At 51.8% G+C, this 21,238-nt stretch overlaps 2 protein-coding genes across 2 annotated transcripts; one reads left to right on the top strand and one right to left on the bottom strand.

Annotated features, from left to right (window-relative positions):
* The first annotated feature begins 551 nt into the window (after positions 1 to 551).
* HDAC1 (histone deacetylase 1) lies at positions 552 to 15,613 on the top strand. The gene is made up of 14 exons (XM_039729177.1): positions 552 to 664; positions 3,630 to 3,742; positions 4,157 to 4,274; positions 5,637 to 5,711; positions 7,018 to 7,156; positions 8,311 to 8,452; positions 9,194 to 9,286; positions 9,569 to 9,677; positions 9,766 to 9,906; positions 10,774 to 10,882; positions 10,970 to 11,100; positions 12,404 to 12,550; positions 12,634 to 12,697; positions 13,081 to 15,613. The coding sequence occupies exons 1-14, from the start codon at positions 616 to 618 to the stop codon at positions 13,106 to 13,108; spliced, it is 1,458 nt and encodes a 485-aa protein (XP_039585111.1). The 5' UTR covers positions 552 to 615; the 3' UTR covers positions 13,109 to 15,613.
* A 3,444-nt stretch (positions 15,614 to 19,057) lies between these two features.
* Positions 19,058 to 20,882, bottom strand: MARCKSL1 (MARCKS like 1). The gene is made up of 2 exons (XM_039729074.1): positions 19,740 to 20,882; positions 19,058 to 19,573 (listed from the first exon to the last, which is right to left on the bottom strand). Exons 1-2 carry the CDS (start codon positions 19,866 to 19,868, stop codon positions 19,058 to 19,060), a joined length of 645 nt encoding a protein of 214 aa, XP_039585008.1. The 5' UTR covers positions 19,869 to 20,882.
* Positions 20,883 to 21,238: the final 356 nt, after the last annotated feature.

Raw genomic sequence — 21,238 nt, 5'->3', positions numbered from 1 at the left:
GAGGGTGGCACAGGGTGCCCGAGGGTGCCCAGCCTGCTGTCCCTGCCCTTGCCGGGGGCACAGCCCGGCTCCGGCCCCTCAGGGCTCGCCTCACCCCGCTCCGCCCGCGCCCCCCTCACGCCCCGGGGACGCCTGCAGCCCCCTCAGCAGCACCGGCCACGCCATCCCTTGCCTGTGGGCGCTCCCTCTCCCCTCAGGGCGTTTGCAGGACCCGCCCCACAATCATTTTGGGGAAATAAAGGCATTTTCAGCGCCGGGGGTCTCGCAGGGCCGGGTTGCCGTGGGGTGGGGTACGCGGGGTGGTGCTCACGGCGCACGGACCCCGATGGGGGCACATGGACCCCACTGGCACCAACCCACCCCGGGGAGCCCCTGGGACCCTCGGGACCTCCCCCCCCGTCCCCCGCCGCTGTGGTACAGCCCAAGCACCCCCGGCGCTCAGTCTAACTTGCTAGGTGCCGCTGCGGCTTGCGATTGGTCAGCAGGCGGGAGGGGGCGGAACGAAGAGCTGCGATTGGGCGGAACGGCGCGGGAGGCGGGGCCGCGGGCCCGGGGCGGGCAGGGGTGGTTGCGCGGCGCGGCGGCGGGTCGGGCGCTGTGAGGGGAGGCAGGAAAATGGCGCTGACGCAGGGCACGAAGCGCAAAGTCTGCTACTACTACGATGGTGAGGGGCTGCGGGCTCCCCCCGGGCACGCCGGGGGGGGAGATCGGGGGGATGGGAAATGTGGGAATTTGGGGAAAGATCAGGGGGGTGGGGAGACGTGGAGATTTGGGACAAGATCAGGGAGGTGGGATGGAATGGGATGGGATGGGGAAATGGGGAGATCTAGGGATTTGGGAGAAGATCAGGGGGATGGGGAAATGTGGAGATTTGGGGATTTGGGGAAAGATCGGGGGATGGGAAATGTGGAGATTTGGGACAAGATCAGGGAGGTGGGATGGAATGGGATGGGGAAATCTGGAGATCTAGGGATTTGGGAGAAGATCAGGGGGATGGGAAATGTGGAGATTTGGGGATTTGGAAGATCAAGGAGGTGGGATGGGGAAATGTGGAGATCTGGGGGGTAGGGAAATGTGGAGATCTGGGCATTTGGGAGTTGGGAAAGGCAGGGAAGAGTCCGGGTTGGTGACAGGAGCTCGAGGCCAGGAGAGGCTTTGGGTGCTGAGGTGCTGGAGAAGGATTCTGGGAGGTGCCTTTTGGGGTCAGGAGGGGACAGAAGGGATTTGGGAGCTCCTGGCCAGGACATCCCTCAGCTCTGGCTCTGCAGTGTGCAGTGGCTCCTGTGGGGCTGGGGAGTCCCAGTCCTGCCCCTGTCCCTTCCCCTGCTCCTTTCTCACTGGCTCTGTGCTCACCTTGGGTCACAGACCTCTGTTCCAACACGGTTTTTAGCTTGAAATCAAATAAAAACTTCTTCTCCTTGCTGCTTTTTCTCCTCTCTAAGGATGTGCCCAGTGCAGGAGGCTTTTCTAAATTCTATCCTGTTTTTTTCTCCTCTAAAAATGGGATTTTTTTTCCCCTCAAATGGGAGGTTTTCAGCCCTGCTGGGTTATAATTTTTAAAGGCATTTAAATATATTTGAAATGTGAAATAAGCAGTTGTTTTGTTTGAAATGCTGCTGCCCTGCAGGTCTTTGCTGCACAAGAATTTCACAAATTTGGGTTCTATACTTTGTGGTGAGGTTTTAATGCCTTTCTTTTTTAAATTTTTTTTTCTTTTTCGCTGTTCTTTTCTGAGCAGCTTTTGACCATCCACAGCTGAGAGGTAAAAAGCTGCTTTCACTGAGAGGAAATAAATAATTTGTTCATTCTTTTCCACCCTGGGAGGCTGAAACAGCCCAACCTGCTGCTGGGAATGAAGGAATTGGGGTCCTTCCTGCCATCCTGAGGGGCTGGGGGAAGGTTTGGGTGGAATTTCCCCCCTCAGAGGGATTTGTTCAACCCCTGCTGAGTTCACACTCCTTAATCTGCTGTGACGTCCCTGAGCTCATCCAGGGATCCACAGGGATGTGCCCAGCACAGGGAGCAGCAGCTCAGGCTTGGCCCAGGGCATCCCCTGCACAGCTCATGGGCATTTTCTAAAACCTTCACTGAGTTCTCTGCTTGTATTTTCCAGGCAGAGCCTCAAACATCTCTTGCAAGTTCCCCTAAATCTTGATTTAGAGGTAGTAAAATACATCCATAAAACTGGCAGGATGGATTGCTGAAATTTCAGAAAATAGATTTTTTTTTTCAGTGGGAAAAAAAAATGTATTTCACTGAAAAAAAAAATTCTATTTACTGAAAGAACATTCCCCCAGAGCTCCACAGACAGGTCAGGTCCAGCAGCAGGCTTGCCTGGATGTGGGATTTGCACTTCTGGCATCTCCTTTTCCTGCCTGAAAATAGATCCATGTCCAGAGGAGGAAAAACTGCTTCTGCTGCAGGTGGAGAGTGCTGATGAAATATTCATTCTGCCCTCTGAGTCACTGGCCAGACCGGATTGCTGCTCCCCAAAAGGAGCAGGAGCAGCTTGGGCTGCTTTCCCAGGAAAATGAGGCTTGGGAGAGGGAGATTCCTGCTCCCTGCAGCCAAATCTGCAATCTGAAAGGGAAATTCCTGTGAATTTCAGGGAAATGAGTGCCCCTGGGAAAGAGGTGGAATTAAAACCTCATTTATCAGTGAGGTGGGAGCTCAGTTTGGAGCAGAAAATCCACGTGGGGAGGTGACTCTGTTCCCCATGTCCCATAAAATAATGCCAGGGGATGGCTGGGAAGGGCTGGGACTCCTCTGGGGATCTGAAGGAGTAAAAAGGGGTGTGAAGTGTGGAGCTGGGTGGTGTTTGCAGAGTTCAGAGTTCCCTGATCCCGTTTCCCTGGGTAAACAGGAGCAGAGTGAGGCTCAGGCCGGCTGGGCTGGGCTGAGTCACTGTCTGAGCTGGGATTAACTGCAGGGCTCCTGCTCCCAGCCCTGCCTGGAGCCTGGCACATCCCTGGCACCCAGCCCGGCTCCTCTCACCCCACACCTTGGAGACTTGTCCTCTGCACTGCCACAGCCATGGAATGGGCTGGGAGATGATCCAATTCCAGCCCCTTTCCAAGGGACTCCTTGCACTGGTGGCATTCCAAATTCCCTGCCTCAGATTTGAGTGGGAGCCTTGGAGACATCCCTGGCACTCAGCCTGGGCTCCTCTGACCCATAGCCTTGGAGATTTGTCCTCTGCAGTGCCATGGCCATGAAAGGTTTGGGGTGGGAGATGATCCAGCAGCAATGATCCAATTCCAGCCCCTTTCCAAGGGCAGGGACTCCTTGCACTGGTGGCATTCCAAAGTCCCTGCCTCAGATTTGAGGGGGAGCCTTGGAGACATCCCTGGCACTCAGCCTGGGCGCCTCTGACCCCAAACCTTGGAGATTTGTCCTCTGCAGTGCCATGGCCATGAAAGGTTTGGGGTGGGAGATGATCCAGCAGCAATGATCCAATTCCAGCCCCTTTCCAAGGGCAGGGACTCCTTGCACTGATGGAATTCCAAATTCCCTGCCTCAAATTTGGGGGAGAGCCCTGAATCCATGGATATCCCTGTGCCAGGATCCAGCCCCATGAATCCTGCTGATTCCCTCTGCAGGAATTGCTGACAAACTCCTTTCTCTTCCAGGGGATGTTGGGAATTATTATTATGGCCAAGGACATCCCATGAAGCCCCACAGGATCCGCATGACCCACAACCTCCTGCTCAACTATGGGCTCTACAGGAAGATGGAGATCTATGTAAGCTCATTATTGCATGTCATAATTGATGTTTCAGTCTTTAATTGGAGCTTTTCTCTGAGAGGAAAGGAATGAACCCCATTCAGTTGTGTTGGTGTATTTCTGGTTTCTTCTCAGTGGTGAAGTGAGGGGATTCAGAGAGGCTTTGGAGACTGAAAACTGGAAAGTGAGACTGGAGAACAGAGAGGGTTTTCCAGAGACTGAAAAACTGATTTTCATCCTTGAAATTACATTTATGTCCACATCTGCCTGTGTAACACTCCCCAGCAGTGCCATTCTTGCCCTTTAAACCCACTTTTTCTCACTTAGCACTGCTGCTTTGATACTTGCCACAGTTCCTGGGATAACTGTGGGGCTGGGAATGAGGGAGGGGATGGATCCCAGAGCAACCCTTGCTGTGTGCTGTCCTTGCAGCGTCCTCACAAGGCCAATGCAGAGGAGATGACCAAGTACCACAGCGATGATTACATCAAATTCCTGAGGTCCATCCGCCCTGACAACATGTCTGAGTACAGCAAGCAGATGCAAAGATGTGAGTGCTGCTGCAGCTGAAAACCTGGCAATCCCAGCTCTGGAAGTTTGGGATAAAATTCTGTCTCTTGGTGTTCTTCTGACTTTGCTTTTTTTTAAATTTTTTGGTGAATAAAGAATTTAAAACCAGGTTCCACTCTCAAACTAAAGAAGCTGAGGGAAATCCTTTGACCTGGTTGTATTTAGGGTTTTTCTTGTTGCCTCAATTCCTTTCCTGGCTTGGAGGTGACAAGAATTGCTCATTTCTGACCTGTGTGGATTTTGTGTTCATCATCAGATCTTTTGACCTGGTTGTATTTTGGGTTTTGCTCGTTGCCTCAATTCCTTTCCTGGCTTGGAGGTGATAAGAATTGCTCCATTTCTGACCTCTGTGGATTTTGTGTTAGTGCTCATCTTCAGCCAGAAGAGTTGGGGCATTTAAACCAGCAAATTAAAAAGCCCCAAATCCCCAGTTTGACCCAAATCTGAAGGATTTTCAGGGCAGTGGCAGCTTGGAAATGGGGTAGGGTGAGATACTCATCAATACCTGATGATTTTGTAGGTTAATTATGAGCTGATGTCTTGTTCCAACCTCTCCAATCCATGGAAAGTCTTTAATGGTACAAAAACCTGGATTTGGTGTCTCAGCTGCTCTGAGCTGATGCTTTTTATGGCAAAATAGATTTCTAACAAGCCCAGACAACCAGTGGGGAGAGCTCAAGCTTCATTTAAACAACATTTCACTCTTGGAAACGCCCTGAGAGCTGAAGGGGACAGATATTTCTGCACAAGGTTGATGATTAATACACACTGAAAGCCTCCCCCAGTCCATGATACCCTTTAATCCACCAAATGACATCCAGCAAAATGGATTTTTTACCCAAACTGACCTGTTTACCCCTGGAGCAGCCACAGCTCATGAAGACTCAGCTCTCGCTGGTGCTCAGTGTTTTCTGCACTGTTTTTTTTCCTGAAAAAGCCAAAATGTGAAAATTAAACATGCAAAGGACAGAGCTTTTCTTCAACAAAACCTGCTGGAAAGGGAATGAACAGTCTCTTAATTCCATTTTTGCATGCCAGACTTGGGCAGAGTAAATCAAAGGGCCTGAAGTTTAATTTCTTGTAATGAGTAACTATTTTTAATAGTGGAATTAATTACAGTAAAAATGTATTGAGGCTAAAACTCCAGTTGTGCTGAGAAGCCAAAACTGTGTGATTTGAAGTTAAGGGAGTGTGCAAAGTGTCAGCCACACATTTCCATTGCATCATGTGATCACAGCATTTGGTTTAACACTTTGGGCCACTTAACCAATCCAAATGTTGGTGTAAAATTTGGATTTTATTTCTGCTTTTATTTTAATGACTCTTTTCCATTCTCTTCCAGTTAATGTTGGGGAGGACTGCCCTGTGTTTGATGGGCTCTTTGAGTTCTGTCAGCTCTCTGCTGGAGGCTCTGTTGGTAAGATCACAAATCCTGTGTATTTTTTATTGTTTTATATTCTGTCTCTGTGAACCTGTTGCTGATTTCATAACGAAATCCAGATTTCTCCAAGCTTTGCCTGTTGATTCCCTTTCCATTTGTTAATCACTAGTTTGGGTTACCTCACTGAAGGCTCTGTAACATCACCAGTGAGTTAAAACAAAAAAAAAGAGTTAAAAAAGAGTTAAAACAAAACCACAACAGCACAGTTGAATTAAAAAAAAAAATAAAAAACAAACCAACCTGAGCTTTACATTCAAATAAAAGTTGTAAAAGTCTCACTCTGAGCAGGCACAACCTGAGAAGGAAAGACCAGGGTGGCTTAGCTGCTGTTTTTGAAAAAAAACACTCTGGGCATGAGGCAAAGCAGAAACTGAAAGGTTTGAGAGCTGGAACATTGAAATATTTTTTTTTTTTCTCATCACTCCCAGCAGAGCTGTTTGTGTGCTCTGCCTGAGAGCTTTGTGGCTGCTGCTGCCACAGTGACACCTCCAGCCTGTGCTTCCTGTGCCAGCAGCACCCAGCACTGGCTGCAGCAGGGGCTGGGGCAGCTCTGTGCTCTCTGCTCCCAGGGCTGCAGAATTCCACAGAATTCCTCATTGATTTGGATCCTGGGGGATGCCAGAACGTGCAGGGAGTTGATGGAAGGGATTGGGAGAGGAGAACTTCCTCTGCCTGGATGAATTTCCAGCCCTGCTCCCAGGGCTGCAGAATTCCACAGAATTCCTGATTGATTTGGATCCTGGGAAGTTCCAGAATGTGCAGGGAGTTGATGGAAGGGATTGGGAGAGGAGAACTTCCTCTGCCTGGGTGAATTTCCAGCCCTGCTCTCAGGGCTGCAGAATTCCTGATTTATTTGAATCCTGGGAGGTTCCAGAATGTGCAGGGAGTTGATGGAAGGGATTGGGAGAGGAGAACTTCCTCTGCCTGGGTGAATTTTCACTCAATAACCCCAACATACCTCAGCTAAAACCTTGCTCTGCTCAGGGCTCTGAGAACCCAGATTGTCTCCAGTGTGACCCCAGCTGGGTGCTGAGTTTGTGGGGATTTTCCTGCTCTGAGACAAAAGTGGAAAGGCTGAGAAATATTTCCCATTTTCCCTTGATTTGTGGGGGCATCCAGAGTCAAACCCTGGAGCAGGAGCCCCCAAAAACCCCGGGGGTTTGTGAAGCCCCCCCAAAACCCCGGGGAGGAGCTGGAGCTCACCTCAGGCTCAGTGCCAGGCTTTTCCCTCCTGGACCCCTGTGGGGTTCCTTGACCCCTGTGGGGTTTCTTTCCTCCCCAGCCAGTGCTGTGAAGCTGAACAAGCAGCAGACAGACATTGCAGTGAACTGGGCAGGAGGTCTCCACCACGCCAAAAAATCAGAAGCTTCTGGGTTCTGCTACGTCAACGACATCGTGCTGGCCATCCTGGAGCTCCTCAAGTACGGGCAGCACCTCTGCCCCCTCCCACTGCTTCTGCTCTGCATTTTTCATTGATTCTGGGGTTTTGGTGATTTTTTGGGCTCTGCTGCACTCTCTCGCAAAAGGGATTTTGGGGGGGAAAATATCAAAAGGGATTTTTGGGAATAATGTAATTAATATGATATAATATCAACATAACATAGCATTATATATGTAATATAAAATATATAATAATATATCAATATAGCATTATATATAATAGAAAATATATAATTAATATATAATATATAAATGAACATTATATATATAATGTGTAATTTTAAATGTATAATTAATATAACAATGCATGTAATATATAATACGTAATATAATCTATTATAATATGATATAATGATAAATTATCATATTATATATTAAATTTACATAACATATAAAATATATAGAATATATAATGTAATGTAATATAATATATACTATAATATAACACAACATAATGTTTAGAATATATAATATAATACATAAGATACACAGTTATAATAATTGTAATATAGATAATTCTATAATATAATTCTATACTTCACTATTTATTAGACATAATTAGAATATTTATACTATTATTTTAAATATACCATTTATAATATTATGATAAATATTATATAAATTATAGTCTTTATTATAAATTAATTAAATTCTAATTGTTGGGGCTGTAAATCAATCCCAGCTCCTCTGGATTTATTTCTCCTCCAGCAGTGGCTGGGATCCCCCCTTCCTGGCTCAGGGACATCCATGGATCCAGGATGTGGGACAGGGAATTTGCAATTCCACCAGTGAGGGTTCCCTCAGCAGCAGGCAGAGGATTTTTGCAGCTTTTTGGATGTTTCATTTTTTTGCTGCTGTTCTTTGTCCCAGCCCTGGCTGTGTGACAGCTTCTGGCTCCAGGCAAACCACTGTGGGAGGCTTGGGCACAAAAATGTGCAGAAAAATGTGCAGAAAAATGCACTTTATTGGCTGAATCTGAAGCAAACTCAGCAGCAAAAATCCCTTTATTTGCTGTCCCTTCCCTGCTGCTCCTTCCCCTGCAAGTCCTGCCCTGAATTCCCTGCTCTGCTCCCAGTTTCCCGAGCTCTGGAGCAGTTTTCCCTCAGAATAAATGCAATATTCTGATTTTTCCCAGGTACCACCAGCGAGTGCTGTACATTGACATCGACATCCACCACGGGGACGGGGTGGAGGAGGCTTTTTACACCACAGACAGGGTCATGACCGTGTCCTTCCACAAATATGGAGAATATTTCCCAGGAACCGGGGACCTGAGGGTGAGAGCCACCAAACCCCCAGGAAATTTGGGGTTTTTTCCAGCTTTCCTGCCTGTCCCTGGCTGACACCCATTTTCTGAGGGCACAGGGGTGGGTGGTCATTGATTAAAGCCAGAGCTTTGCTCTCTGGTGGGGTTGTGCTCACAAAAGTGACCCTGGAGGTGACATTGGGGTCACTGCAGCCCCAGCTTGGTGACACAAACTCTCGGTGAAGGTTTCTGAGGGAGTGGATTTTTATTGGCATTTCCTGCAGTGACTCAGAGTGTCACCTGTGACTTGTGACATTGCCAGAACTTCTGTTCTCAGGGGTGAAAGGTTCTTTACTTATTTTTATGGGATTTTTACAGGAATTGGGGTTTTTTTAATCTAAATCCTCTCATCTTTCACTCGGGATTTGTATTTTTTCAGCCTTGCCAAGAGCTTGGTGCTGCACCAATAATGAAAAAACTTTTTAATAAGCCACTTGGATGTGAGAGTGATAAAAATGTTAAAATATATAATATTTCATTGTAGAATATTTTATTTTTCTTTTAAAATAGAATTCAGTGGCTGAATAGATTCAGCGACTGCTCTGCCCAGCCCAGCCCGCTGCTTTGCATCTCCGCAGCAAATCGTTAATATTTAACAATATTAATTACTCTGGCTTTATCTCTGGATTTGACTGGGTTCCAAGCTTCCTTTGCCAGTCTGGGGCAGGATTTGGGTTTCTGGTGAGCTCTGTTCTGCTCTCTCACCCCACAGGACATCGGGGCAGGCAAAGGCAAGTACTACGCTGTCAATTACCCGCTGCGCGACGGCATCGACGACGAGTCCTACGAAGCCATTTTCAAGCCTGTGAGTGAAGCCTCCTCTGCTGAGGGATCCTCTGTGGCTCCCACTTTGTCCTTAAGGCCATTCTCTGGGGGATTTTATTGAGTTTTTTCTGGGACAAGACTCACCAAGGGCTCTGTTCCCCCCGAACAATCGAGGCCTGTGCGGGAGCTCCTCGGTGTGAGAGCCCCAGTGTTGGCAGGGCAGCTGTGGGAGCACCAGGGATGGCTTCACGTGCCTGCCTGTCACTGTGCTGCTGTGACAGTGGCCTGTGGGCAGGGTTGTGACAGGGCCTTTGTTGTTTAGGTGATCTCCAAGGTGATGGAGACGTTCCAGCCCAGCGCTGTTGTCCTGCAGTGCGGCTCCGATTCCCTGTCTGGGGACAGGCTGGGCTGCTTCAACCTCACCATCAAAGGTAGGCCTGAACTGCCACGGGCCCAGCAGGAGACACCATGAGAAGCTGGCATTTATGCCACGAGTGTCACCTTGTTTTTGCACTGCAGGCCATGCCAAGTGTGTGGAGTTTGTGAAGAGCTTTAACCTGCCCATGCTGATGCTGGGAGGAGGGGGGTACACGATCCGCAACGTGGCTCGCTGCTGGACCTACGAGACTGCTGTGGCTCTGGACACTGAGATTCCCAATGGTAACCCCCCCTGGGCTGGGGGCAGTGCTGGCCGTGGGCACTGTCCCTGGAGCAGGGCTGGGGGCAGTGCTGGCCGTGGGCACTGTCCCTGGAGCAGGGCTGGGGGCAGTGCTGGCCGTGGGCACTGTCCCTGGAGCAGGGCTGGGGGCAGTGCTGGCCGTGGGCACTGTCCCTGGAGCAGGGCTGGGGGCAGTGCTGGCCGTGGGCACTGTCCCTGGAGCAGGGCTGGGGGCAGTGCTGGCCGTGGGCACTGTCCCTGGAGCAGGGCTGGGGGCAGTGCTGGCCGTGGGCACTGTCCCTGGAGCAGGGCTGGGGGCAGTGCTGGCCGTGGGCACTGTCCCTGGAGCAGAGCTGGGGTCAGTGCTGGTTCTGGCTCTGGACACTGAGACTCCCAATCGTAACCCCCCCTGGGCTGGGGTCAGTGCTGGCCGTGGTCACTGTCCCTGGAGCAGGGCTGGGGTCAGTGCTGGCTCTGGCTCTGGACCCTGAGATTCCCAATGGTAACCCCCCTGGGCTGGGGTCAGTGCCTCTGGACACTGAGATTCCCAATGGTAACCCCCCTGGGCTGGGGTCAGTGCCTCTGGACACTAAGATCCCCAAAGGAAGGCTGGGGTCAGTGCGGGCTCTGGCTCTGGACACTGAGATTCCCAATGGTAACCCCCCCTGGGCTGGGGTCAGTGCCTCTGGACACTGAGATTCCCAATGGTAACCCCCCCTGAGGGCTGGGGTGAGTGAGACCCCCCCAAGAGCTCAGGGAGATGCTGCTGCTGGGCTTCTGTTACCTCTGCATGTTCCCTTTTGGATTCCTGAATGCTATAGCTGCTCCTGCTGATAATTTGGTGTTAATTACCATTAATTTCCCCCCAGAGCTTCCATACAACGACTACTTTGAGTACTTTGGGCCAGACTTCAAGCTGCACATCAGCCCCTCCAACATGACCAACCAGAACACCAACGAGTACCTGGAGAAAATCAAGTGAGCCTGGGGGGAGCAACCCTTCACAGGGGCTGGTGGCCTTGGGTGGCCCGTGGTGACAAAGTGTCCTTCCCTGGCTGGCTCTAGGCAGAGGCTCTTTGAGAACCTGAGGATGCTCCCTCATGCCCCCGGGGTCCAGATGCAGCCAATTCCTGAGGATGCTGTCCAGGAGGACAGTGGGGATGAGGAGGAGGATGATCCTGAAAAACGCATTTCTGGTAGGTGCTGGGGGTGGGAATGTGCTGGGGATGGAATTGTGCTGGGAATGGTGCTGGGGATGGAATTGTGCTGGGGATGGAATTGTGCTGGGGATGGAATGGTGCTGGGAATGGAAATGTGCTGGGGATGGAAATGTGCTGGGAATGGTGCTGGGGATGGAATGGTGCTGGGGGTGGTGCTGGGGATGGAATTGTGCTGGGGATGGAAATGTGCTGGGAATGGTGCTGGGGATGAAATGTGCTGGGAATGGTGCTGGAGATGAAATGTGCTGGGAATGGAATTGTGCTGGGAATGAAACTGTGCTGGGGATGGAATTGTGCTGGGGATGGAAATGTGCTGGGAATGGTGCTGGGGATGGAATGGTGCTGGGGATGGAAATGTGCTGGGAATGGTGCTGGGGATGGAATGGTGCTGGGGATGGAAATGTGCTGGGAATGGTGCTGGGGATGGAATGGTGCTGGGGATGGAAATGTGCTGGGAATGGTGCTGGGGATGGAATGGTGCTGGGGATGGAAATGTGCTGGGAATGGTGCTGGGGATGGAATGGTGCTGGGGATGGAAATGTGCTGGGAATGGTGCTGGGGCTGGAATGGTGCTGGGGGTGGTGCTGGGGATGGAATTGTGCTGGGAATGTAAAAGCCCAAAGCTGAGCAGGCTCTGTGAGCTCTTTGTGAGGAGGATGTAGGGTTTAAATCCAATTCTGACTCCAGGATTTGGCCCCCTTGGTGTGTGGGGACACCCAGAGTCAAAGCCTTGGGCTGGAGCTTTGTGGATCCCCCAAAACCCCGGGGAGGAGCTGGAGCTTCACTCAGGCTCTGCCCAGGGCTTTCAGTCCTGTTTTAACCCCTCTGATGTGAGTCCTTTCCCACCTCCCTGCTGGATTTTGGTAGGACAGAGCACTGCAGGATCTCTCCTGCCAGCTGATTTCCATGATGGGAAAACCTTTGGTTTTCAAGGGAGAATTGCAGCAGTTGCTGAGGGCTGGGACAGAACCCTTGGCAGAACCCTGGGTGTGATCCCAGCAGTGAAAAGGGAGTTTTCTCTCCAGCTTGGCACAGATTTGGCAGTGGCAGGTTCTAAACCTGCTCTCAGGCCCAGACATCCCCCTGTGCCCAATCTGAGCTGTCCCCATGATCCTGGAGCAGGTGGGAAGGGATGAGTTCAACAGGCAGCAGGTGCCACAAAAAGTGATTTTACCGTGGCCTAATCCCCATTTCTGTGAGCTCCACTCAGAGGATTAATGCTGGGAGCCTCCTGATGGTGAAAATCTGCTCAGCCAAGCTCTGCTCCCTCCCCTTCCAGTCCGAAATTCCAACAAGAGAATCTCCTGTGACGAGGAATTCTCCGACTCCGAGGACGAGGGGGAGGGAGGGCGCAAGAACGTGGCCAACTTCAAGAAAGCCAAACGTGTGAAGGCAGAGGAGGAGAAGGAGGAAGAGGAGAAGAAAGGTGAGCAGCACAGCTGGCACCTCCTGCCTGCAGTTCTTCCTCCTGCACTGCTCTGTGTCTTTATTTATTTTTTTTTTCCCCAGATGAGAAAGAAGAGGAAAAAGCAAAAGAGGAAAAAGCAGCAGCAGCAGCAGCAGAGCCCAAAGGGTGAGCCTGGCTCCTGCCCAGGGGTTTGGGGGGTGAGCCTGGCTCCTGCCCAGGGGTTTGGGGGGTGAGCCTGGCTCCTGCCCAGAGGTTTTGGGGGGTGAGCCTGGCTCCTGCCCAGGGGGTTTGGGGGGATTCAGGGGCTGATGTGACAATTTGGGTGGCTTTGTCACAGGTTCCTCACTGGAAGAAGTTTGCAGGTGTTGAGAGGGCTGAAAAATCAAAGCACTGCTGTTTCCTTCAGCAATATATTTAAAAATTTAATGAAATTGAATTAAATTTTAGCTGAAAATGAACCAGATGAGCAACACTTTTCAGCCTTGTTGTTAGATCCAAACCCAAAATGTTGATTGAAGCCAAATTCTTCTCTTTTTTTGCTTCCCCAGGGTGAAGGAAGAGACAAAATCCACCTGAGTGGCTGCAGCTGGCTGCTTGTCATAGGTTTAGCTCCTGGGTTGCCTCCTCCCCACAGGATTTCTATTTTATATATGTTTTCTGTATATATTTCTATATAATTGTATAAATGACTGGAGAACTGTAAATTATTCCTTGCTGCCCTCCCCTGGGAGCAGGCAGGGGAGGATTCTGAGCAGCCCAGCTTTGCTGCCCAGGGAGTTTCACCCTTTGCCTTCCACTGCCCCTCCTTGGTGTGGCTCTAAAAACACAAAAATCACTTCCTCCCCTTCCCTCTCTCCTGAAATAACCTTGGAAAAGAATAATTTAAGTAGAAGTAGTGTCTGCATTTCAGGTGAGCTGGAAAGATGGCCATCAATTCTTAGTTTTCCTCGATTTTTGGTGGTGTTTTTTAATGGGAGAATTCCCAAATGAAGCCTGGGAGAGACTTTTGTGGTTTCCAGTTGGATTCCACCATGACAAAAAAAACACAAAAAACAAAAACCTGCCAGCTGGTGCCACTTCTCAGGGTCAGAATTGTGCAGTTCTTGGACAGAGTTGGCTCCTCCCTGCAGCAAACTTGGGGAAAGAGATGAAGCAGCTGAAAAAAAATCTGAAAAATCCTTTTTTTCTTCTTTTTTTTTTTTTTTTTAATGAAACAGCCCCAGAGCCCAGATCTGAAAAATACAAAATTAAAATCACCCTCAGGGGGTGGTTCAGTTTTCCAAGATCTGGATCCAGGGAGTGTGGATGCACCTCCAGGGAGGGAAGGGATGGGATTTTTTACCTGGTTTTTTATGCCCCTCTCTGGGTGAGGAGAAAATCCCTCCCCTTTTGGCTTCATTTTTCTCCTGGAACCCCAGAACTCCCCTCAGAGCCTGGCTGCCAGCTTTTCTTCATGTGTGTCCTTAAAAAAACCCAATTTTCCCTGATTTTCCAGCCAAGTTTTCCAGCAGAATTCCCCTCCCAGGGCCAGTAAATCCCAACTTTTTATCCTGTTGCCTTCAGAGGGAGCAGCAGGTGGGGCTCTGAGCATTCCCACCCATCCTCCCCCTCAAATCCCCTTTGGCACCTTTCACCTCTCCTTTTGTACAGCTTTTTTGGAGAGGAGGGGAAAAAAAAACAAAACAAACAACTTTTGAGGGGGAAAAATTCGGATTTTTAATTTTTTTTTTGGTTTTTTCAGGCAGTTCCCACTCGCTGCTCTCCTTTCTCAGGGGGATCCCTCTGGAATTCCAGAGGTTCTGCACCCTCCCACGGGAGCACTGCTGAGGTTCCAGCTCCAGTGATGCTGCTAAAACTTCACCCAGCTTCTTTTTCAAAGGGTTTATTTTTTTAATTCCTTCTTTTTCCCCTCCTCACCGTGGAGTTTTTTAGTCTCTTTGGGGTCTGAGTGAGGTTTTCACTCTGATTTTCAGTGTTTTTATGTGAAGCAAGAGAGAGATCAGTGTAACTTTGTGTCTGGGGGAGGTGGGAGGGATGGGGAAAATCTATTGTGGTTTTTTAAAGATGCGTTTATTTTGAATTTTCAGAACCTTTGTAATAAAACTGCTCCATTTCTATGGTTGGTGTGAGCCTGGTCTGCTTTTTTCTTCATTCATTCATTCATTTCAGAGCTCTTCTTACAGGTGGAATTAAGATTTGGGAAGAAAAAAATAAGGAAATAAGGCATTCATTCCCTCCTCCTTTGAGGAATGTTGGTTTAATTCCACCCACCAAAACATTTATTTATTTATCCTACACCTCAAACACAGCTTGAATCTCTTCTGTAAATTATTTCCTTGGTAAATTATTTGGGTTTTGGGATTTATTTATTTTTTTTTCACAGAACAGCCTTGAGGTTCTCCCTCTGTCTGGAAAAAGGAACCCAAAACATGATGGGGATTTTGGGGGAAATTTTTTTAAAGTTTTATTCCCAAATCCCAGCTGGCTCCTCATCCCTGCCCTGGCTGGGTTTGTGCGTGGAGTGGAGCAATTTGGGAATAACAAAATGCTGGAAGGGAGGGATTTCATTCAGCTTTGGGCTGGATTTGAGTGAATCCACCCAGAATGCAGAGGATGAAAATTCCTTTCTTTAATCACAGCAGCTCCACGAGTGCTGAGCACACCTGAAACGGCCACAAAACCCCAAATTGATCTTTTTGGAGTCCAAAAAAATCAGCTTTTTGTGTGTGCTGGAGCAGCCCAGGGAGCTCCATCCTCCCTCCCACGTGAATCCTCCCTTTTTGGGAACAAAACCCTGGAATTCCAGTGGGATCTCCAGTGAATTCCCCTTTTCCAGCAGTCCTGAAATGGCTGCCAGGCTGCAGCTCGGCCAGGTGCTCCCAAACCCCACAAAATTGGGTAAAAAACCCATTTATTTCACCCCTGGGCTCAAAAATGAATCAATTTGGGAAGCAGATCCCAGATTTTGGTTTCCCTGCATAAAACACGGAATTTTTTTGGTGTTCCCACCTACCTCGAGGCTTGGGAAGAGCCCGGATGCTCCCAAATCCTTCAAAACTGGGTAAAAAAATCATTTATTTCACCCCTGTGCTCAAAAATGAATCCCATTGGGAAGCAGATCCATTATTTTAGTTTTCTTGCATAAAAAACGGAATTTTTTTGGTATTCCCACCCACCCTGAGGCCTGGGAAGAGCCCGGATGCTCCCAGTTTCCCTTCAAAATTGGGTAAAAAACCCATTTATTTCACCCCTGTGCTCAAAAATGAATCAATTTGGGAAGCAGATCCCTGATTTTGGTTTTTTTGGCACAAAACACGGAATTTTTGGATATCCCCACCCACCCTGAGGCCTGAGAAGAGCCCGGATGCTCCCAGTTTCCCTTCAAAATTGGGTAAAAAAAAACCATTTATTTCACCCCTGTGCTCAAAAATGAATCCCATTGGGAAGCAGATCCCAGATTTTGGTTTCCTTGCATAAAACACGGAATTTTTGGGGTATTGTCACCTACCTCAAGCCCAGATGCTCCCAAACCCCACAAAACTGGGTTAAAAACCCCATTTATTTCACCCCTCTACACAAATGAATCAATTAGGGAAGCAGGTCCTGGATTTTGGGTTTTTTTTGGCACAAACCAGGGAATTTTTGGATATTCCCACCTACCTCGAGGCTTGGGAAGAGCCCAGATGCTCCTAAATCCTACTTGGCCTTCAAAATTGAGTAAAAAAATCAATTTATTTCACCCCCGTGCTCAAAGAAATGGATCCCTTTGGGAAGCAGATCCCTGATTTTGGCTTCCTCGCACAAAAAACGGAATTTCTGGATATTCCCACCTACCTCGAGGAAGAGACTGGATGCTCCCAAATCCCACTTTGCCTTCAAAATTGTGTTTAAAACTCCATTTATTTCATCCTTCTGCTGAAACAAGTGAGTCCATTTGGGAAGCAGATCCCTGATTTTGGCTCCCTGAGATAAAACCTGGAATTTTTGGATATTCCCACCTACCTCGAGGCTTGGGAAGAGCCCGGATGCTCCCAATTTCCCTTCAAAACTGGGTTTAAAAATCCATTTATTTCACGCCTCTGCTGAAACCAACGACTCCATTTGGGAAGCAAACCCCTCATTTTGGTTTTTTGGCACAAACCACGGAATTTTTGGATATCCCCACCCACCTCGAAGCTCCCTGCCCTCGCCAGGAGGGCAAACAACGCTTTGGGGTTCATTTTATTTGAATTTAATTTCATTTTTTTTGCTCTTCTCTGGCCAAACCCGCGGGAGCAGGGCTGGGAAAATCGGGAGCAAGGAGGAAATGGAGGAGCTGCCGTGGAAAAATCCCCGATCAGGAGCAGCTCCGGGAAAATCCAGCCCGGCGCAGGTGACAGCAGCAGGGACAGAGGCTCCATTGTCGCCTCCTTTTTTGTTTTCCCCTCTTTGTTCAGGAAATCTTTGCTGCCAGCCTCGCCTTTTGTGCTCCTTTCAGCCCACAGCAGCTAATCCCCCTCCAAAAAAAAAAAAAATTAAATTAAAAGAATAAAAATAAATAAAAATAAATTAAATTTAAAGGAACAAAATAAAATAAATTAAATTTAAAGGAACCAAATAAATTAAAATAAATTAAATTTAAAGGAACCAAATAAATTAAATTTAAAGGAACCAAGCTTCAAATGGGGAATTCCGCCTCATCCCGAGTCAAACCCCCGAGGTTTTTCCGGGAAAATCCAAGGGATGGGAGCGGAGCAGCGCCGGGCTGGGCTGGGCGAGTCCTTTGTGGCGGCTCCGCATCTGCTGCCGCTCAATTAGCGCGGCGCTCATTAAGGGCAGCAGCTGCGGGGCTGGAGGAGCGACCGCGACAAGAAGGACTCGAGCTCCCCCGCGCAGGGCTCACCGTTTATTCCTTTCAAACGTCACAGCTTTTGTTTGCTGGGTTGGTTGGGTTTCTTGCTTCTTTTTTTAATTTTTTGTCTTTTTTTTTTTTTTTACAAGTTAAAAAATTGCAAATCGGGCGGTTTTTTTTTTTTTTCTTTTTTTTTGGCCGTTTAAAAAATTATTTACAGAGAAGAAAAAATAAAACAAAACGACGTTGGCTTCACATTATACAGCTGGCAGGGCCCCCTTCTCTCCACCCCACACCCCAAAAGTTATCCCTTAAAAGCAGAATTAAACACAGCGCACTTACAAGCTTTATGGTTTTAAGCCAACAGAGGACATATTATAAAAAAAACTAACCAGATTAGCTTTTTAAACCATCGATTTCTATAGAAAAAAGCACGAAATACTTGAAATGAAGAGTCAGAACCAGGAATGTAAACTGAGAAATAAAGGGGAAAAAAACCACAAAACGAAAAAAAAAAAAAAAATCAAGAATTCCGTGGAGCAGTGAGCGGGAGGAGAGGGGACAGCCTGGAGAGACCCCAGCAGGATTTGGGATCCGGCTTCTCCCAAACTGTAAACTCCAGAGGCGTCCGGGCCAAATCTTCCTCCCCAGTTGTTATTTTTGTTATTTTTTTTTTTTTCTTTTTCCCGAGGAATTCAGCTCAAACCGCTCCGAGTGGCGGCGGTGGGAATCCAAACCAGCTTTGATCTACGGGGACCGGGGAGCACGGGAGAGAGAGGCAGAAACACCTGCGGGGCGTGCCCAGCGCGCTGCCAGCGGGCGGCGCCCGCGCTCCACTCCCGGTACCGGGGCGCGGCGGCGGACGGGACCCGCCCGGTGCCGGGGGGAGCCCGGGGCGCGGCGCGGGCGGTGCCGCATCCCCCCGGTACCCACCGAGCTGCAGAGACCCCCCCGGGGGCCGCAAGGCTCCCCCGGGCTCCAGCGCGGCTCCAGCACCGCGCCCGCGTGCGGGGCGTGTGTCCGTCCGGGGCGTGTGTCCGTCCGGGGCGTGTGTCCGTCCGGGGCTGCGGAGTCCGTGGGGACCGGGGGGGCTCGGGGGTCGCTCTCGGGACCCCCCGAGTGATTTTTATTCTTCTTTCAGCTCCGGGCTCGCTGTAGGCTCGGCGCTTTTCGAGCTCTCCTCGCTTTTGGTGTCCCCCCGGGGGCCGCAAGGCTCCCCCGGGCTCCAGCGCGGCTCCAGCACCGCGCCCGCCCCGCCGCTCCTTTGTCCGCGCTGCCGCCCGTCCCGGCGGGGCGCTCGGTGCCCCCCGGTGCCCCCGGTACCCACCTGCCCGTTGGCCTTGGCGGTGTCGGCGTCGCCGGCCGCCGCCTTGGAGCCCTGGCTGCCCATGGTGCGGCACTCGGGGAGGTGCCGGCCCCGCCGCGGCGGCTGCGCTGGGCGGGAGTGGGGCGAGCCCCCCGCCGGCCGCTGATAAGGCGAGGGGCGGGGGCGGGACGGGGCCGAGCCCGCCCCGAGGGCGGGGGGAGCGCGGGGGAGCCGCCGCCCCGCCGGTACCGGGGGGTTCTGGCGGCCGCCGAGCCCCCTCCCCGCCCGTGCGGCCGCCAAGGTCGGGGCAGGTGGGGTAAGGTGGGGTGGGGGTACCCCCGTTCCTGGGTGGGGTCTCATGGCAGCTCTGTCACCCCCGGGGTGCCCCTCACCCATCCCTGATACCCTCAGGGCGCTGCTCCCCCAAAGCCCAGAGCCCCCGGGTGCCTCTGCGCTGCTGCTTCTTCTCCTCCTCCTCCTCCTCTTCCTCCCGCCTGCCCGCGGCTTCTCCTCCATCCTGGGGCTCTCCCGGCTGCTCCTCGGGGGGAGCCGAGGGCTGCAGCCCCCCCGGGGGGCTCTCCGAGCTGCCGCCCCGCTCCTCGGTGGGCGAGGAGCCCGAGGAGTCGCCGGCCTCTTTCTTGCCCTTGCGGAAGGAGATCCCGCTCAGCTTGAAGGGTTTCTTGAAGGAGAATTTCTTCTTCTTCTTGGGGGCGTCCTTGGGGGTCGCGGCGCCGTCCCCCGCGGGCTCGGCGGCGGCCGGGGCGGGCTCGATGCTGTCGGCAGCGCCCGCCTCGGCCTCGCTCTCCTCCTTGGGGGGTTCCGCCGAGCCGGTCCCGTTCTGGGGGGTCGCCTCGACCCCCGCCTTGGGCGTCATGTCCCCGTTGGAGATGACATGGCCGTTCTCCTGCGGGGGGAGCGCGTTAGGCAGCGCCGCGAGCCCGTGCCCCCAGCCCTGCCACCCTTGGGGTGCCCGTGTCCCCATCACCAACTCCCTGCAGTGCCCGTGCCCCCAGCCCTGCCACCCTTGGGTGCCCGTGCCCCCAGCCCTGCCACCCCCGGGTGCTGCTCACCCCAGCCCTGTCACCCCTAGCAGGGTCCCACGGTGCCACTCGGTCCCTTTCTGTCCCCCCCAGGACTGTCCTGGTGCAGCTGGCCTCGGTCCTGTCACTCCGTGGTTCTGTCACCCCAGGGTGTCTCATCCCGGGGTTTTGCTCATTCCAGGGTCCTGCTCACCCCAGCCCCACCATCCCCGGGGTGTCCTGCAGTGGGGACAGTCCTGCAGTGGGGACAGGCCGTGCCCCGTGTCACACCCCCCTCCCGAGCAGCCTGGCACCCGCTCAGGGAGGTTTTTCCCCTCTGGGTTTTTCCTCCTCTCTGATTTCCCGGAATAGGGGAACCGAGGGGAAAGGAAAGCGGGACTGAAGCGTTGGGTTGTTTGCACTGGCCTGGGGCCCGCAGGATCCGTGCCAGGCCCTGGCAGTGCCAGGGGGATCCACTCCCTGCAGCCACCGCTGGATCCCGCTGAGGGCTCCCAAAATCCCTTTTTGTGCCATCCCCAGCCTCCAGCACTCCCCGAGGGCAGCTCCCAGCTGCCACATCCCCAACTCTGCGCTTTCCCAGTCACCCTGCTCCCACCAGGGCTGCTCCGGAGCCACCGGGGCTGGCAGCACCCCCTGTCCCCAGCACCCAGCTGTGCCACGAGCCCGGCAGCATCCAAGGCCAGACTCCGAGGGGAAAACAATGTCCCGCTGTGTGTGCTGCACCAACAAGGTCATGTTTTGTCTCCGGCCTCCCTCCCTCCCCCAGGGCACATGGCTCGCCCCCGGCAGAGCGAAATTGCTGTTAATTAAAACAGGCAGCATCTTCCTTATTGACTTTTGGGTGCCAGTTGATAAAAAGCCCTTGGCCGGCTGCCGGGCTGGCCGTGAGGGCCGGAGCGTCCCGAGCAGCCCGGGGAGCTGGGCAGGGTGTTCCCTGCTGGGAACGGAGCTCCAGGGAGGTTTTGGGCAGATCAGGAGTGGGAGGGACTGGGGGGTTGGCGGGCACACGGTGTTTGTTCCCAGTCCCAGCTCCAGGCTGGTGTTCCCAGCTGGGCAGGAAAAGGGCAGGGGAGCCCTTCCCGGTGTCCCGGCAGCCTTGGGAAATACCCACGGTGAATCCACACTTCTCTTCCCACCTGCACTTCATCCTGGAATGCAAACAGGCCTTGTGCTGCTGTGCCATACCATGCCATGCCATGCCATCCCACCCCATTCCATCCCATCCCACCCCATCCCATGGATCCCATCCTCTTCTGGCTGTGCCAAACCCACCTCCACCAGCTCCAGCCCCCTCAGGGCTCCTCCAAATCCACACGACAGCCCCATTCCCATCTCCCATCCCAAAGCCACGGCAGCCCCACATGGGAATGGCCCCAGCAGCTCGTCCCCCCTGGACCATTCCCACTGGTGGCAGCCCCAGCGTGGCTCTGCCTGCCGGGCTGGGGACACCAGCGTGTTCCCGGTGCTTGTGGGGAGGAGTTTCCTTGGATTTAAGGGGATTTATGGGGTTGGGCTCAGCAGCCGCCCCA

This window comes from Passer montanus, unplaced genomic scaffold (assembly GCF_014805655.1).
Source record: "Passer montanus isolate IOZ18808 unplaced genomic scaffold, ASM1480565v1 scaffold68, whole genome shotgun sequence".
Taxonomy (NCBI): Eukaryota; Metazoa; Chordata; class Aves; order Passeriformes; family Passeridae; genus Passer; species Passer montanus.
Note: the sequence above shows the minus strand (reverse complement) of the source record. Positions and strands in the feature narration are given on the sequence as shown.